The 17,898-nt window shown below is 37.4% G+C and overlaps 1 protein-coding gene across 1 annotated transcript in view; it reads right to left on the minus strand.

Annotated features, from left to right (window-relative positions):
• Positions 1-17,898, minus strand: part of KCNH8 (potassium voltage-gated channel subfamily H member 8) — a 404,012-nt gene that overhangs the window by 74,891 nt on the left and 311,223 nt on the right. Inside the window, exon 11 of the mRNA XM_036761371.1 lies at positions 3,051-3,265. Coding sequence (XP_036617266.1) covers positions 3,051-3,265 — 215 coding nt within the window. The remainder of the gene's footprint in view (positions 1-3,050; positions 3,266-17,898) is intronic.

Below are 17,898 nucleotides of genomic sequence, written 5' to 3' on the forward strand. Positions count from 1 at the left end.
CTTCCCAGACAAGCTAATCTATTCCATGATTGAGGCCACCCAGGAAGACTAAATATAGGTAAATATTATAAACCCACACGGTGCAGAAAATACACAATTAGCATGAGGCCAAAGCAGTGGCAGCTGACTTTCTCACCAACCTACATAAATATTTTGTACATTATAATTAATTTTTCTATGGGAATTGAATTAGCTGCAGTGTTGATACTGCCAGGGTAAAGATGTAAAATTTATCACTGCTCTAGAAGATATAATTCTCTTATCACATGTAAGTCACTTGTAAGTCAACTTGTCCTTGAGCAAAGTCTTTATTGGATCATTTAATGGGTGGGTTGCCATTCCCAAAGTTTATCCAGAAGTTTTGCTCACTTTTTGGCTTTTCCAATCAAAGTAATAAAAGAAGAATTGGTAACAAAACTACAATAAGATATCTGGTAAAACACTGAATATTCTATTTCAAAGAAATTCACTATTCCATGGGCATATCCTGTAGGTGAAACTCCGTCCTCAATATAGACAATTCTATAGAAATCTTTTATAACATGGAAAATACATTATATAACATTTGGGTTGTATTAGTAGAATGAAGAGTGGGTTGGAATCAGAAACCTGGATTCAGATCACAACTTGCTATTTTCTAGCTGATTGACCATTTATGGATGACTTTACTTGGGGATTCATTTTCTTCATCTGCAGAATAAGGAGGTTGGACTAGATGATCTTTCAGGTTCCTCCCAGCTCTGTTATTATCCCCATTTTACAGATGAAGGCCAGAGTTTGAATCCTGTCAAAGATACTTAGTAGCTGTGTAATCTTGGGGCAAGTCACTCTTTTAGCCTCAGTTTCCTCATCTGGAAAATCGGGAAACACAGAGCTTTTGGCAAGATTAATTGAGATAACACATGGAAAGTGCTTTGTGAACATTAAAGTAAAAGAAGTACTAACTAATAATAATAATACTAATTGTTACTATTGCCCTCATTTTCACCAATTAGTACTCATTAATGTGATCTCTGATTCCCTTAATCATTCTGGTTTGCCTCCTTCATATGTTCCTCCCACCTTGTCAATGTCCTTCCTAAAATGTGCCTCTCAGAACTGAATCATGACACTCTAGATGTAGCCTATCCAAGGCATAGAGGGATAATGACATCCTCCTATTTGATCTATGCTTCTTTTGATGGAAACTATGACTGCATTGATTTATTTTGGCTGCCACAGCATTATGTTAATTTGTTTGAGAGTATAACTTATGAAAATCCCCAGTTTTTTCACATAAATTTATTGTCTGACCATGTATCTCATATTTGACCAAAATGTAGGATTTTATATTTTTCTCTATTAAACTTCATCATGTCCACTGGGCTTATCAATTTAGCATATTGAGATTTTTTGGGTTCCTTAGTCTATCATTCAAATGTTAGCTTCTCCTCCTAGCATTGTGTCATCTGCTGATTTGATGACCCATTGAAATTCTTTAGAAATAACCATCAACACATTTTGACAGAAGAAGCCACAAAGGCATCTGTGGCTGTGAAAATTGAAGCTTACATAGTCTACCAAAAATATGAGCAAAACATCAAATCGTTAATCCAACACATGGAGAGAATTCTGGGACTGGTAGAGTGACATAATACAGATGTTCTAAACCATGATCCTCAGAATGGGGAGGATCTGCCATAATTACCATTGGCCCAACTCCTCACCTGTAAGGCAGACATTTAGGTAGTGCCATCTTCTGCCAGAAAATAGATTTGAAGTACAAAGCACAAGGCCAAAAAATGAAAGTCCACTGGAAAAAATCCCACAAGTGTCCTGATGTTGCTAATGCAATGGAACTCTAATAACTAACAAAACTGAGTGAATGATAAGTAACAGAGGTCCTGGGCTTCAAGAAGACAAATAGCCACCTAAAGTCACTGAAGCACAGTTGCTTTTACTCAATGTGGGCCACATCACTCTTTCTGCACTTGACAGCACATCCACCTTGTGGTTGCTAAACAATGTTATGTTTGCTCTGGTATGCCTTTCACCAACCATTTTTATTAAATCATCTGTCTCTCTGACACATCTAACGAAATCATGTTTGTGATCAGCTCGAGAAGCAAGGGAGCACATATTTTGACAGCTAAGATGCTCGTAGAAATGGAAACATGCATCAGCCATATAATTTTCTAAGTGTTTGTGATATCTTCAATGCCAACATCAAACATTCTCCTTTCTGTTTTGCCTTTGACTCATTTTCTGCGTAGTCAGGAGTTAGTCATGACATAATACTACCTGTATCTGTAGCTGGAGACAACCAGGTGTTGCAGTAGAGTGCTGGACTTGGAGTCAGGAAGGCCCGAGTTCTAATCCTTTCTCATACACTTACTAGCTATATGGCCCTAGGCAAGCCACCTAACCACTGTCTATCCCTTCATCTATAAACTGACAACAATAACAACACATGCCTCACAGGGTTATTATGAAGACAAAATGAAATAATTTTGTAAAAATGAATTGTAAAGCTTAATGTATCATATAAATGGTGGCTAGTATTATTATTAGTGACATCCCTTTATCATCTCTCTCAATCTATTCTTATTAGTTAGGGGCCATTATTTAAAATATACACATATATTTTGAAAACCATCTGTTTTAAGCTGGCATGATGATGAACATGATAGAGATCAACAACTTAATTTGCTGTGGGTATTTCTAATTTTGTAGAAGTCACACAATCCCATCTCACTGGTTAAGTGTCTTGGGGAGAGGGAGGCTGCAAGTCCTTTTACATACCATCACATAAAAACAGAGAAGAAAGAAAAAGGAATTGACAGACATCAACCATGAAGAAGATTTTCATAGAAGGCAAATGGGAAACTACAGTCACTGTGTCTGGCAAATTATTTAATCACTTAAATAGTGACTAAATCCTTCCCTCCAATGTAATTAGTGGTTATTTGAAGAGAGGTCCCCTCATCTGCCTTTCTGGTGATAAATGAAACCAGACACTCTTATCAGGTCCCTGCCATTAATGAGAATTGTAGATTTATTCAAATACTTACATCGCTCTCATGACCTTCACGAAGGTTGTATGTGAGATCATGCTGAATATCTTCCACAAATTTGTGAGCATATTCTGGGTAAAGGTCTAACACTTCAAAGAGTCCTTTGAGGATAATGCATTGGAGATCACAGTAGGTGAGTGCCTTTACATCTGCATTCGTTTTAATAACTTGGTCCTTAATTGAGAGGTTTGCTCCAATTAAATCGCCTTTCCCTAAAACACATGAAAGGAAAAAAAGGCAGAGCGATAAAAAAAATCTTAGACAAAACGCAGACTTTGAACTATCAACCTTCAATTCCCTGGAATCAATGCCAACATTAAAGAGGAAGGTTTTCTCTCCCTAGTACATAAGACCTCAGTGTAGGGAAACAGAAAGGTCAGGGACCTAGCTGTGGTCTTGACAGGGTTTATTAAGAAGTCCTAAGAGTCACTTGGTCAAAGAATATGAAAAAAGAGTTACAGAAGAAGCACTGTAAATCATAATGTACTGAATCGAAAAAAAAACTCCAAATAATTATGATATGATAAATGCAAATTAAGGCTCTGTGGTTTCATCTCACAAACCTATATCTTGATCAAAGTTATTGATGGCAAAGATAATAAAAAATGGGAATAGTCAATGTTGGGGAGGTTGTTGGAAGTCAGGTACACTAACAGACTATTGTTCGAGCTTCAAATTGGTTAAATGATTCTAGAAAATTTGGGACCGTGACAGAAACTAAGTCATCCCTATGCTTTTACACAGAAATGCCTTATGGGCAGATATCCCAGGGAGGTAAAAGACAAAAAGAAACTGTATATTCCAAAATATTCATAGAAGCGCTTTTGTGGTAACAAAAACCTGGAAATACGTTGGGTGCTAATTACTAAGATAATAACTGACTAAATTGTGGCCCAAAGTGTATAATGCCATAAGAAATGAGCAATGTAAGGAATTCAGAATAGCATGAAAAGATTTGTATAAAGATTCAGTGAGGCAAACAAACCTAGAAAAATATGCATAACAATCTCTGAAAGACCACCAAACTATGGATCACTGATCCTTGATTCTCACTTAAACTTAAGAGTTTTATTGATCTTTCTGAGCCTAGTGAACTGAACTGGTAATTTTCAAAATTATCTCCCAGTGTCCTGAAATCACTTATGCATATGCCGACATGTCTATCTGACTTGTCTGGAAGATCTGGCCTCCTTAAAGATTAATAGGATAGTGCTAGTGAAATTCATTGAGTTCTCAGAGAAGTGCATGACGTTACTGTGAGGTGGCAGTGTGCTATGATAATTGTTGACATCCAGGATTCTAATTCTGAATAATGATGGGCTTTCCTACCAATAACTCATACAGCACCCAATTCCTTTCATTCATTCACTTTCCATTTTGTGGCCCTGAATTCTTTAGGTTCATGCATCATCTTTACTCTGGCCATTCTTTACCTTACTGTTGCCCATGTATGCCACTGTTTCCTACTTTTTGGTCTTGCTAAGATTTGCCATTGAATAAACACCATCATTTCCTCTGGAAAGGGTGTGTCAATGGATTTCCCTATTATTTCACTTAGAATCTTGGTGATTTCCCAGACCACAATCTCCTTACCTGGCTAGGAGGTGCTATTTTTCTCTATGAGAATGTGAACTCCTTGCGGGCACACACTATTTTGCTTTTGAATTTGAATCCCTAGTTACTGACACATAGTAAATGTTTAATAAATGTTTATTAATTAGTTGCATTGTTACATGTGTATACAGACTTGTGTACTGATATTTAGGCATATCATATTCCCCTACTAAGTTATGAACATCACAAGGGCAGACATCATCTGTTTTAATCTTAGCATGTCCACACTTCCTAGAACAGTGCTCTGCATAAATATTGAATCTCTTTTACTAACTTATTCAGTTTCACCATTATTTGCCAATAATCATTAATTTTTGCAGTACACAGAAACATACTAGGGTAGGGGAAGAACAATAGATATGGAGTCAAAGCTTCAAGGTCTTAGTCTCAGTTTTGGCCCTTATTACCCAAGTAACTTTGGGAAAGTCACTCCTCCCTGGGCCTCAGTATCATCATTTCTAAAATAGCAAGGTTGGATTTTATGGTTATTTCACTTCCTTTGGACCCCAAATCTTATGTCTCCATTCAGTTTGAAGACAGAGGACCTAAGAGTCAGGGTTAAGTGGTGTAGTGGTTGCAGAGAGAGTTGACACCATATCAGAGTAAGCAGAATCCCTAATAGGGAATTGATAATGAAGATAAGTAAAGATAAGTAGGAAAGCACCCTGTTGCCCCTGCTGAATTCAAGTCACTAGGCCCAGATGGACTATAGTAGCTCATTCTGAAAGTGCAAGCAGATGTGATTACTGAACCACTGTCAGTGACATTGGAACGATTTGTGAACAACAGAAGAAGTACAATGGGACTGGAAAAGGGCCAATGTTCTAGTTTTCCAAATAGGAAAGGGAATAGAATCTGGAAAATAAAATGAAACTGACTTGAATTTCTCCAAAAAAAGACTGTAATGGAGGTGTTAATCACAAAGTGCCTTCATGGTTTTATTAAAAACAGGTAATGGCAGACTAATCTTATTTGGTCTTTAGATGTGGTTATCAAACTGGCTGATTAGGGAATTCTATGATTATCTAGGCTTCTGAGCAAAGTGATTATCGAGATATTATTTTATGCCATTCTTATAGAAAAGTTTGAGAGATTGTGGGCTGGGGGATAGCGCAATTAGATAGATTTGGGACAACAGCTAGGTGGCAGAGTGGATAGAGTGCCAGGCCTGGAGTCAGAAAGACTCTTCTTCCTGAGTTCAAATCTGACCTCAGACAGTTACTGGCTGTGTGATCCTGGGCAAGTCACTTAACCCTGTTTGCCTCAGGTCCTCATCTATAAAATGAGTTAGAGAAGGAAGTAGAAAATCACTCTAGTGTCTTTGCCCAGAAAACTCCAAGTGGGGTCATGAAGAGTCTGACACAACTGAAAAGGACTGAACAACAACCAGACACAATGGGTAGTCAGTCAGTCAAAGAGCATTTATTAAACACCTACTATGTTCCAAGTATTGTGCTAGGTGGTGGGGCTACAAAGTCCTTACTGGCTTGATGACTTAGACGTTTTCCTGTGGAACACTCCAATCTGTATTTGACCTTGTGGGGACTAAAACTTTTATCAATAACTTTGATCAAGATATAGGTGATATCCTTATCTGATTTGCAGATGACACAAAACTGGGAGGGATAAATAACTCCCCGAATAATAATTAAGATCACAAAAGCTCTTTACAACCTATAACATTGGGTCAAATCCAACATGAAATTTCATAGGGGAAAAGTAAAATCTTACATTTGGGTTCAAAAAATGATTTAAAATGTACAAGATGGAGGAAGCACAGTGAGACCGTAGTTTGATTGAAATGATTCAAAGGTCTTAGGGGACCACAATTCAATGGGAGTCATTAGTATCATATGGAAACCTTAAAATTCTAATAGAATAAGCTTCATTTAAAAAGCACAGCTTCCAGGAATAAGTAAGAAATGGCGCTGCTATACTCTACCTCGGTCTGAACACAGCCAGGCAGGTAGGTGGTACAGTGGATAGAGTGTCAGGCCTGGAGTCAGAAAGACCCATCTTCCTGATTTCAAATCTGGTCTCAGACATTTACTAGCTCTGTGACCCTAGGCAAGTCACTTAACCCTGTTTGCCTCAGTTTCCTCATCCATAAAATGAACTGGAGAAGGAAATACAAACCATTCCAGTATCTTTGCCAAGAAAACCCCAAATGGGGCCATGAAGAGTCAGGCATGACTGAAAAAGGACAAAGTAATAACAGACTAGAGGAAGATGATCAGAATGATGACAAGCTTCACGTTCCTTCCATGTGAAGATTCATGAAGGATTCAGGGATGTTTAGTCTGGTGAATAGATGACTGGGTGTGCACAGGCATATGGAGGGAGGCATGATAACTCTTCAAGTATGAGAAAGATTGTCAAATGGAAAATTGCTTAGACTTATTTGTCTTGGTCCTGTAGGGTAGAAATAGGAATGATGGGTACAAGCAGGGAAATTTATACTTGGTATAAGGAAAAACTTCTTCCCCATGAGAGCTGTCTAAAAGAGGAATGGGAAAACTTGGCAGTAGTGGGTTTCTTATCACCAGACATCTTTAAACAATAACTAGATGGCAGATTGTTGGGTTTGTCTAGTGGGGTTTCTCTTCATGAATGGCTTGGATTAGATGGCTATTGAGGTTCTTTTTGACTGAAATTCTATGATTTATGCTGAAAGAAAAGTTAGAGGTCATTTTTTAAAAACTCTTTCCTTTTACAGTTGAAACAGCTGAATCCTAGAGATGTTAAGTGGCTTGTGTGAGTCATGCAGATAATAGGTGGCAGAGCTGGAATTCAAACCCAGATCCCTTACATCCAAAAGTCTCTTTTCACTGCATGATCCTACCTCCCAATGTGAGGTCCCTTCCATTTCTGAGTTTCTGTTACTCTGTGAAAAACTTCTGTTACCCATCAGGAAATATCTCCTACTTCATGGCTTGAAGGAAAAAGATAAAATGACCAAGCAGATCATTGAAACTTTGGATTAAGACACTCATAAATATTTGTGGCAGATAACGTATTGCTAGCTTTTTCTATTGTGAATTACATCAGGTTGCTAACTTCAAATGAATGGTAGATTTAGACACTTGATTCTGTGATTTGATTGACAGAAGAAATAGAACTAAGCCATCACTGTTTAAAGGGTTTTCTGAGATTGTAAGGTCACATTGTCTTTAAAGATTTGGGATTTGGTTGCTTGTTGCAGCTACTAACTTTAATTACAGGCATTCTGCTATTTTAGCATTCTGTGGTTCCATATAAGGAACTGATAGGATGACCTTCTTGAGAAAGCAAACCCCTCCATATGCACAAGTAAATTCATCCAATCCCATCTTCTCTAGCGGATTGCTCCCTTTATTACCCTTCCTCTCATTCATATTTAATGTCTCCCTGTCTACTGGCAGCTTCCTTTTTGCCATCAAACATGTCCGTATCTCTTCCATGCTCAAAAAACCTCTCATTGGATCGGTCCATCCTTGTTAGTTATCATTCAATATCTCTTTTTTGTGTGTGTGTGGTGAAATTCCTTGTGAAGGTCACCTACACTTGAATCCTCCACTTCCTTCCCTCTCACTATCTTCTTAACTCCCTATAGTCTAGATTTCAAACTCATGGTTTAACTGTCTCCCAAATTGCCAATAATCTCTTAATTGCCAGATATAATGGGTATTTCTCTATCTTCATTCTTTTTGACCTCTCTGCAGATCACTGGAGATCAGCCTCTTTTTCCCTCCATATTCTCTCCTCTCTAAGTTCCTCTATCCTAATTCTCCTATCTGCCCAACTGCTCCTTCTGAGACTCCTTTGCTGGATCTTCATCCAGGTCAGGCACACTAAGGGCGAGTGTCCACTAGGGTTCTGTTCTAGGTCCTCTTCTCTTCTTCCTCTATATAATTTCACTTGGTGATCTCATCAGTTCCCATGGATTCAGTTGCATTCTCCATGCTGATGATTCTCAAACCTACTTATCCAGCCCTAACCTTTCTCCTAACCTCTGGATCCCTATCTCTGATGGCATATTGGACATTTCAAAATGAATGTCCTGTAGATAGTTTAAATTCAACATGTCTAATACTGAATTCATTATCTTTCCCCCCAAACCCTTTGCTCTTCCTAACTTCCTTATTTCTGTAGAGTGCCACCATCCTTCTAGTCCCCTGGGTTTACAACTTAGATGTCATCTTCCACTCCTCACTCTCATCCCTTATATCCAGCTATTGTCAAGTTCTCTTCATTTTTCTTCTGTATTTGCTTCTTACACTGCTGCCACCCTGGTGTAGGCCATCATCATCTCACACCTGGACTATTGCAATAGCCTACTACTTGTCCTTCTTCCTTCTGGTCCATCCTCCATTTGACTGTCAAATGGATCTTCCTAGAGTCTGACCATATCATTCTTTCATTCCCCACTCATCATTCAATAAACTCCAGTGGTTCCCTATCACCTTCAGGATCAGATATGTTTACTCACCAGACAACAAATTTCTGAAAGATAAGATCATGCATCTTAGATTCATCATAACTCTGTTGCCTTTTTCATAGCAGGTATGCCCTCCAAATATGTGTAATACATGAATAAGTCTCTAGAAATAGCTCATGGGAAACACTATAGCCCAATGGGAAGAATATGGGATTTAGAGTCAAAGTACTGAGGTTCATATCCCAACTCTGTCACTTGTTGGCTTGTCAACTTTTCCCAGTCACTTAAACTCTATAGGGCTGGGACCCCTTAACTGTAACGTAATTAACACCATCACAACAACCACCACCACACCACCACCACCACCACCACACTACCACCACACCACCACCACCACCACCACACTACTACCACACCACCACCACACCACTACCACCACCACCACCACCACCACCACCATCACCATCATCATCAGTAACAACAAAAACAGCAACAGTTAGTGTTTCTACAGTACTTTATGGTTTTCAAAGAGCTTTACAAATATCTCATTTTATCCTTGAAAAACCTGTGAATCAGGTGTTGCTATTATTCCCATTTTAAAGATGATGAAACTAAGACAGAGATTCAATGACCTGCCTAGCATCATGCAGCTGGTAAGTGTCTAAGGCTGGATTTGAACTCAAGCCTTCCTAACTCCAGGTCCAGATCTCTATCTGCCACATCACGAGATATCTCCTACAATCTTTTCTAACTCTGAATCTATGAGTCTATCGTCCTGCGGCAAGAGAGAACCAAACTGTCTCTCAGAACTCAAAACGAGTAGGTATTCATTAAAGATGCTGCCTCAGTTTCTCATTTCTGATGTACGTAGAGGTGTTGTGTCTTTCAAGATCATTCTCACATTTTCTATCTAGTTCAATTCATTGAGTAAAGATGTACGGTGCTGTGCTATTTCTCCAAGAAGATAAAAATCTCCATTCACATTGAAGTAGCTAGTATTTGTCATTCCTTTGGGGAGAGAGTGATTGGATTCAGTTTAGCCATAATCAATTGATTTAGGAATACAGTGACTAGTTAGTACAATTACCATATTCTCCCCCTCAATCAGTCAGTCAAATCAACGAGTATTGATTTGGTACCTACTTTGTGCCAAGAACTGTGCAAGATGCTGGGAATAAAAAGCCAAAAGCAACCCAGTCCCTTGCCCTTACATTAGAAGGAAACCTCGGCCACAAGTCAGAAGTACAAGTTAAGCCCTTAATTCACTACTAGCTAGCTTATCTGACACTGGACACCTTACTATGCCTTCTTGAGCCTCAATTTTCTCATCTGTAGATTGGGAGAGTAGAGTAGATAATGATGGCTGATCTTTACATACATATTTAATATAAATTATTTCGTTTGAAATAGTCTAATTTTGCAATAACACTGTGAGGTAGATGCTATTGTTATAAATGGAGGCTAAAGAAAGAATTTTTCCTTTGTCATACAGCTAGAAAATATCTGAGATGGGATTTGAAGCCAAGCCCTCCTGCCTCCAAAGGCAGCTCTCCTTCTGCCTCATAGTTATTCTTGAAAAACCCTTGGAGCTTGGACATTCTGTGGGATTCTATTACTCTCTGCCATTTCCTAATTAGAAAATTGTCTGCTGGGTAAAATGTGTAAAAATGATGCATCTGTGAGTGATCCATCCTCCACTGATAACTTATGTTTGGTTGTAATTAGATAGTAAAATGCCATCTGTAACATGTACATTGGTCTGTAGCATTCACCCATTTGATTTTTTAAAAGAAACTATCATATAATAAATAAAGAAAACACCATCACTTTGAACTAAAATGAAACTGTATAGGGCACACCAATTGGTGTCTACCATTTCAACATATGCTGCTCCAATAAACCAGCTTATGTGACATCTTCTGGTGTAGACCAGAGAGCTGGGTGGCTTGGGCAGATTGGTGGTGTGACATCTGTTTGATAATACCTTTACCCTGTAATAGCAGCAACAATCATTAATTTATATTGGGGATGGCACTACATCTATAGTATAGAAAGTCAGGAGGACTAAGGGAGAGTTCTGGCTCTGAACTTTAGATGTGAGAACTTGGGAATGTCATTCCAGGCTCTTTGAACCTCAGTTTTCTAATCTTTAAAGTGGGGATAGTAATGTTTGCATGTAGTGCTTTAGAGAGACAGTGGGAGGAATACGCAAACTATGGCAATTACTACTGATCAGGCACTTTTGAGGTGCCTATTAATTATATGAAATCTTACTTCTGACACATACTACTGGCTGTGTGACCTTGGGGGAGTCACTTAACCATCTGGTATCCACAGGTGACACTCTAAGACTCTAAGTTGCAGAAAAGTAACTTACCTGCTTTAGTAAAGGGAATTTTCTCTAGAAGTTTTCTTCTGCCAGTGAAATTACAGTTCTAATCCCTATCCCCATAAATCATATCAACGAATATATTTAAGAAAGTCAGATCTACCTTTCTTTTTATTTCTGAAAAATGGCATAGCTACCTACTTAGAGATAATGTCAGATACTTTACACAAATGGTCTTCTGAAGAAAAACAAAAGCAAGGAAACAACCATATGTTGATTGTTATTGTTGGAAAAAATGTTCCTCGTCACCCATGATAAGAAAAATGTGAAGGAAAGTGCCACAGTGATGATGATAAAAGATGGTAATACTGTTAGAGGGGCTTTGAGGAGACTAACACTAATACATTATTGGTGGAGTTGTAAATTTGTCCAACCCTTAGGGAAAACAATTTGGAGCTAAGCCATAAAAGAGACTAAATTATTTGGACCCTTGTGTCCATGGAATCGTAGATTTAGGAAGGGATTTAAAATTCACTAAGTACAACCTCCTCGTTTTCCAGAGGTTGAAACTGAGGCACAGACAGGTAAAGTGACCTCTCCAGGGTCATATAGCTAGTAAGGATGACAGAGGCAGGATTTGAACTCATGTGTTCCTGCTTCCAAGTTTCATACTTTATCCATGGCACTACCTACTTGCCTCTGGTGCTGGGAGGTTACCCAAAGGATGTCAAAAATAGAAAAATTCCCATATTTATCTTTTAGCAGGAAGGTGTGGAATCAGGCAGATGCAGTTGGTCACAAAATATGCTAGTTTGTTTTGTTTTAATTACCCTTCCTTGTTAGAAGAGAGGCTTCTATAGGGAATGGGATGCTGTTGAGAAATGACAGCAATGTGAAACAAAGGAATCAAACATTAAAAAGTCAAGTACCCATCAAATAGGAAGAGTGTTCCGAAGAGGGAGAAACTGTGTAGTGTTTCCTAGGGTGCACTTTTCTTAGTCTTGAAGAGATGAAATTAATCAATCAACAGTCATTTTATTAAGTGGGCACTATGTTTCAGGCACTAGAAAATAGTGATTCACATATACAGAGCATTTGTAAAATCTGTGTACAAATATGAAGTGAAAACAATTGTCAGTGAGAGGAGCAAATGTGTAGGAATTTCTAAAAGCATTGAAAGCTGGAATGTGGGTGGTACAGAGAACTCAGGGACAGAATCATGTGGCAATTTATTAAATCTTTCTATAGAAAGCAGAGAATACATTTAACAAGTGGAAAATCCAGTAAATTGTGTGCTACAAAAGATAGCATTCATGAGGAAGCCTACAAAATTGCATTGTATTATGTTCTGTTGTGAATGATCTTTTCATATTTCATCCTGATACTTTTCTAGTTAGTCAAATTTAATGTTGCACAATGCCTGTTGAAAAATCATGCTCTTTATTACAAAAGGACAAGAAGAGAGGAACAAATTGTAAAGTCTGGAGTTTAAATTTTTATTTATATTTTAGGAGGATTGTTTTGTTGATGGTTTATTAAGTTTATAATAAAATTAAAGTCATGTTGTGTGTTGTTTAAGAGTTTTTTTTAAAGTGTTATGCAAAAGGAAGGAATCGCTGTCTCAATAAAAGCTAGGTTTTATGTAACACACGTTACTATTAAAGAAAAATACATGGAGCAATTCCTTGAAATATAAAAATAAACCTTGATTCTTAATAGAATTATGGAGTCAGCAGGGGCCTTAGCTTCAAAGGTCACAGAACTAAGCATTGGAGAGGTGGTCAACGAGAGGAAAATCTCCTAATATAAAAAAGATAAACAAGGGAATTTGTTCTCCTGACATGCAGGCAAATGGCATGGCTACAATACTTATCTTCTCTGCTTTGTCATGGTGGAGAGAAACAGGGGATGTGAGTTTACAAATTAGAAACAGATTAATGGGTGGCCTTTTCAACAATAAGCAGTAAGTATGGAGTAAAAGTTTGAAGTTTGAAGAGTAGAAACAAAGATATCTATGCCAGATTCTGACACTAAGCTGCAGGGAAGTTCCAAAGGGCTAGTTGAACTTTGGGGATATAAGCTTTTGGAGTATATATTTTTAAAAAGAAGAAAAAAACCCTACATTTTGTGTGTGTGTGTGTGTGTGTGTGTGTGTGTGTGTGTGTGTGTGTGTGTATGCATGTTTTATTTCAACCTGGGGAGAATAGTCTTGGACTAAGTAATGATTAAGGCAACTTAAAGGTAGGCGGTAAACTTCATTAATTGGTAGCCAGTTTTTGCATTTTTTAATCCTTGCTATAATTTTATCTTTTAAAAATATAGTAACTAACAAGTATGATAAACTATTTAAAAGTTCTTTTTGATAAACAAAATATAATTTAGTAGAAGATATGTTATGATCTTTGACTCAACTAACTCAACTTTGACTCAACTATGAAAAGCTTGCTTATTCATTCCTTATCAACATCACTTATCTATTATCTTGTCTTTTGACAGCTTTTTACACAAATTGTTAATTTGGAACCCAGAGGAAGTGAGCAGCTTTGTAAATGCAGAAGTATAGCTTGATGGTAACACACTGATGAGAATGATGAAGAAGATGAAGATGATGTTGATAGTTAACATTTAAACAGAACCCACTATGCCTTAGACACTGTACTAAGAACTTTATTCAGATATTATCTCATTTGACTCATTTGTGATTGGCATCACAATGGCTTCAAATAGGGTGTATAATTTCCAATCATATCAGTGACCAAACATATGCAAAGGCAAACTATTATGTGATGCCTATCAGTGATTAAAGATCTTTCCCACCCATTCAATAGGCCTCAGGTAGGGTTAAGGGTGGATTGATCAGAGGCAGGCCTACACCCTTTATTTACTAAATGCTAAGCTCCAAGCTTACACCCTTTGGCTGATTGGACCTGAGGTCCTCAGGCCCTAAGAAGAGTGTATATACCCTGAAGGTAGCCATTAAGGTTAGAATTCAGTGCAAGGAGGAGTAAAGAACCCTGAGATGACGGAGCAGAGAATCTGCAGACTAGGGAGCTACAGAACTCAGAGAGCTATGGAGAGATGAGAGAGAGCTGCAGAGAGAGTGAAGAGAGGAGAGTGGAAACCAGGGAGCTGCAGAGTCTCTACCAGAGAACTGAGGGGGGAGATAATGCAGGCAAGCAGACAGTTGGGATTCATGAGTGTTTATGGGAGGGCCTCAGCAGGGGGAAAGGTTATAGGATGACTTGGTTTCTTGCTGTAATACTGTGTTATAATTTCCTTGTTGTTACATTGAGGTAGACTTACTGGTTTTGGAATACAATTACTGTTATATCAAATTGGAATTACTGGTTTTGGGATTTGATTCTCTGGTATCTAAATAAATGTTATACTTCCTCTGCCTTCTACCTAGAGAATCTCTTACACTTTGTGATTCCAAACTACACAGTTATGTTTATGGTCATTTTTGAGGTCATGAATCTTGCCTTACTGACACACCTTATTAAAAGACAGAGCAGTTAGTGGATTGAAGAAGAGCCTTGGAGTGAAGAATACCTGAGTTTAAGCCTTGTCCCTGACACATACTGGAGGCAAGTCATTTAGCCTCTTAGTAATTCTGTAAGAGATTTAGGAAACAGTATTGTTGGAAGGCTCCCACACGGGATATGCCTCAAAACAATGACATCACAGGTCTAGACAAAAAAATATACTTTACTATATTTTTAAATGTACAATTGAAAGAGACACACAAAGTTCTTTGCAGAACTTTTATGCCATTTACTCTTACAATAATCTAAAAAGTCACCTTTGATAAAAACTCCTCCATATTTTACTGATGGGACAAATACTTCTTAGAAAATTAGGAGGTTGATTATTGTACAATCCACAATTTTCACAAATTGACCTATGGTATTGCTGTGAAAATTATAAATCAAGATATCATATTATCCCTGTGATGAAGTTTCCTTCATGAGTGCCATAAGTGCTTATTATCCTCTTTTTGAGGCTGGAACACACATGCTTAGCTCTTTTCTCTCCCCAATCTTAATTCTGTAATGAGCTCTTAGGATATATTAACTAATATTTGCATAAGAGAGAAGAGAATTATATCATCACATGGTTTTTCACTATATGCATTTTAATATAGTATTTGTCAAATCATACAACCATAATGAATGAAACTTAAAATGTCATTTAGTCTAAACTCTTTCTAAATGCAACCATTCTTTCTATGAAATCCCAATAGGAATTCTGAAGGAAAAAAAATCATATACATGATGATATGGGAAACCTTTTAGAGAATGATCAGACCTTATTTTATAGAAGAGGCCTCCTATTGGAGAAAACTTAAGAAACGTAACATAATTGGAGAAAACATTCAGAGACAATTCAAATCTTAGTTTTAACATCAGAAAATTTATGATACAGAGATGAATAATGAACAGAATGATTATTGGGAAACTTAGAGTGACCTATCAAACTTTGTTTGGCATTAGATGATTCATATTAGAAAACTTAAATGTTTTCGGTGATTGAAGGTTGGTTCAGGGAAGCAGGGCTTACCTGTTTTCTGTGCAAAAACATTGATTTGTTGTAAAGGTCTGACATTCATTTTTTTCCCCTAATATTAAGCCAAAATCTGCCTCTTGGTAGCTTCTACTCATTGACACTAAACAGCATAAATTTACTACCTTTTTCAGATCACCATTCATCAAAAACTTGAAATAGGTATGCTTTTCTTGGGGGCAGCAATGCACTATATCTCAAAAAAAGAGAATTCCTTTACAAATTAGAAACACAAACTTTTTAGTAGAAGGGACTAACTAGTAGTTCCAAGGAGGATGTTATTATACTGATTGCTTTTCTCTGGATACACTCCAGTTTGTCAGTATTCTTTTTAAGATACTCCACATGTAGTATGACCAGTATTCTCACCTGACCTGAACATGAAAATTCTCTTACTGAAGCTAAGGTTACATCATCTTTTTAGAAGCCATGCCATAATGCCAGCCCATATTTACCTTATTATAAACAATGACTGACACAAACTGAACCATTAATCCAAGTCTCTCCCATTTTATGTTTTTTTTTCTTTTTTTTAAGGGGGGAAAGCAGGGCAATTGGGGTTAAGTGACTTGCCCAAGGTCACACAGCTAGTAAGTGTGTCAAGTGTCTGAGGTCAGATTTGAACTCAGGTTCTCCTGACTCCAGGGCCAGTGTTCTACTCTCTGCTCCACCTAACTGCCCCTTTATATTTGTATAGATATTGTTGTGATTATTGCTTAAAGACTAAGTTTCCCTATCTTGCATAAGCTCAGAGGGCAGGGCATATTCATGGGTCCACTGAACTCACTTCAGCTTAGAACTTGTGACCTCAAGAGACCTTCTAGCTTCAGTTTTAATGGTAGCTGGGATTACAGGAATATGCTATCATGTCTCTCCATAATTCTTTTTAAACTAAATGAATAAGGGGTATTATATTTATCCCTGCTAATTGTCAGATCACTGATGACTTCTAGCAATAAGTCCTGATTGAATGAGGGTTATGTGTAAATTTAGTCTCTCTCAATCATCTCAAAATAGCTAGAAATGTAGCAAAGAAATAGACCAAAAATATAAAGAGGAGAAGGAAGAAATTCTTTCAAGGAAATTCTCACTGAAAACTATCAGAGAGTTTGAAGAAGTGAATAAGCCTAAAGAAAAGTTCCTAATATATTGAACAAATGGGATATAGTACTGCCACAAGAAGTCTCTAAAAATGCAATAATTCTTTAAACAATGTAGCTAGAATTTTTCACAAAAAGAGAAGAGAGTGGTTACAATAACCCTAAGAGTGATGGGAAATCCTTATAAAATAATTGAAGGAAGAGAAAAAGAATAAAATTAGAACTTGCAAGGAAAGGCTTGGAAAGAAATCAAAGGATTAGAATGGAACCTGAGAAAACAGCAAACCAGGGGATAATTTGGAAAAAGAACAGAGCACATGTAAGTCTAAGATTTAGTGATATAAGAAGAATTTATTGAAGGAAAATCAGAAAAGCAAAATTGGAGGGATGTATCTCTATAGTTAAAAAATCAAAAAATGTTTCAGAGATTATCTGAGAATCATATTCTACTAGAAAAACAAAGTGAAGAAAAGTCTGAATACAATATCTTAGGAAATCATGATAGAAAATTTTCCAAATGTTTTGGAGCAAGAGGCTAAAGAACAGCTAAAGAGGTATTATGAGATGCTACCAGAGAGGAACCCTGGGTTTAACTCATTACTAAATGTGTTCACCAATCTTCCAAATTCTCCTGCCAGTGAGAAGATTTTGTCAACAGCTAGGCACAGAAAGATTGTGTTCCAAATAATTCCATTCAAAATTACTTAGGATTACTAAAGCTAGACTAGAACTGGACAAGGGCTAGAAAGGATGTGTACAAAGTTAACTTAAATTCTTATGCCAAAGAATAATTTATTCTGACATACTGAACATCACTCTATG

The sequence above is a fragment of the Trichosurus vulpecula genome, chromosome 5 (assembly GCF_011100635.1).
Source record: "Trichosurus vulpecula isolate mTriVul1 chromosome 5, mTriVul1.pri, whole genome shotgun sequence".
In the NCBI taxonomy this organism is placed as follows: Eukaryota; Metazoa; Chordata; class Mammalia; order Diprotodontia; family Phalangeridae; genus Trichosurus; species Trichosurus vulpecula.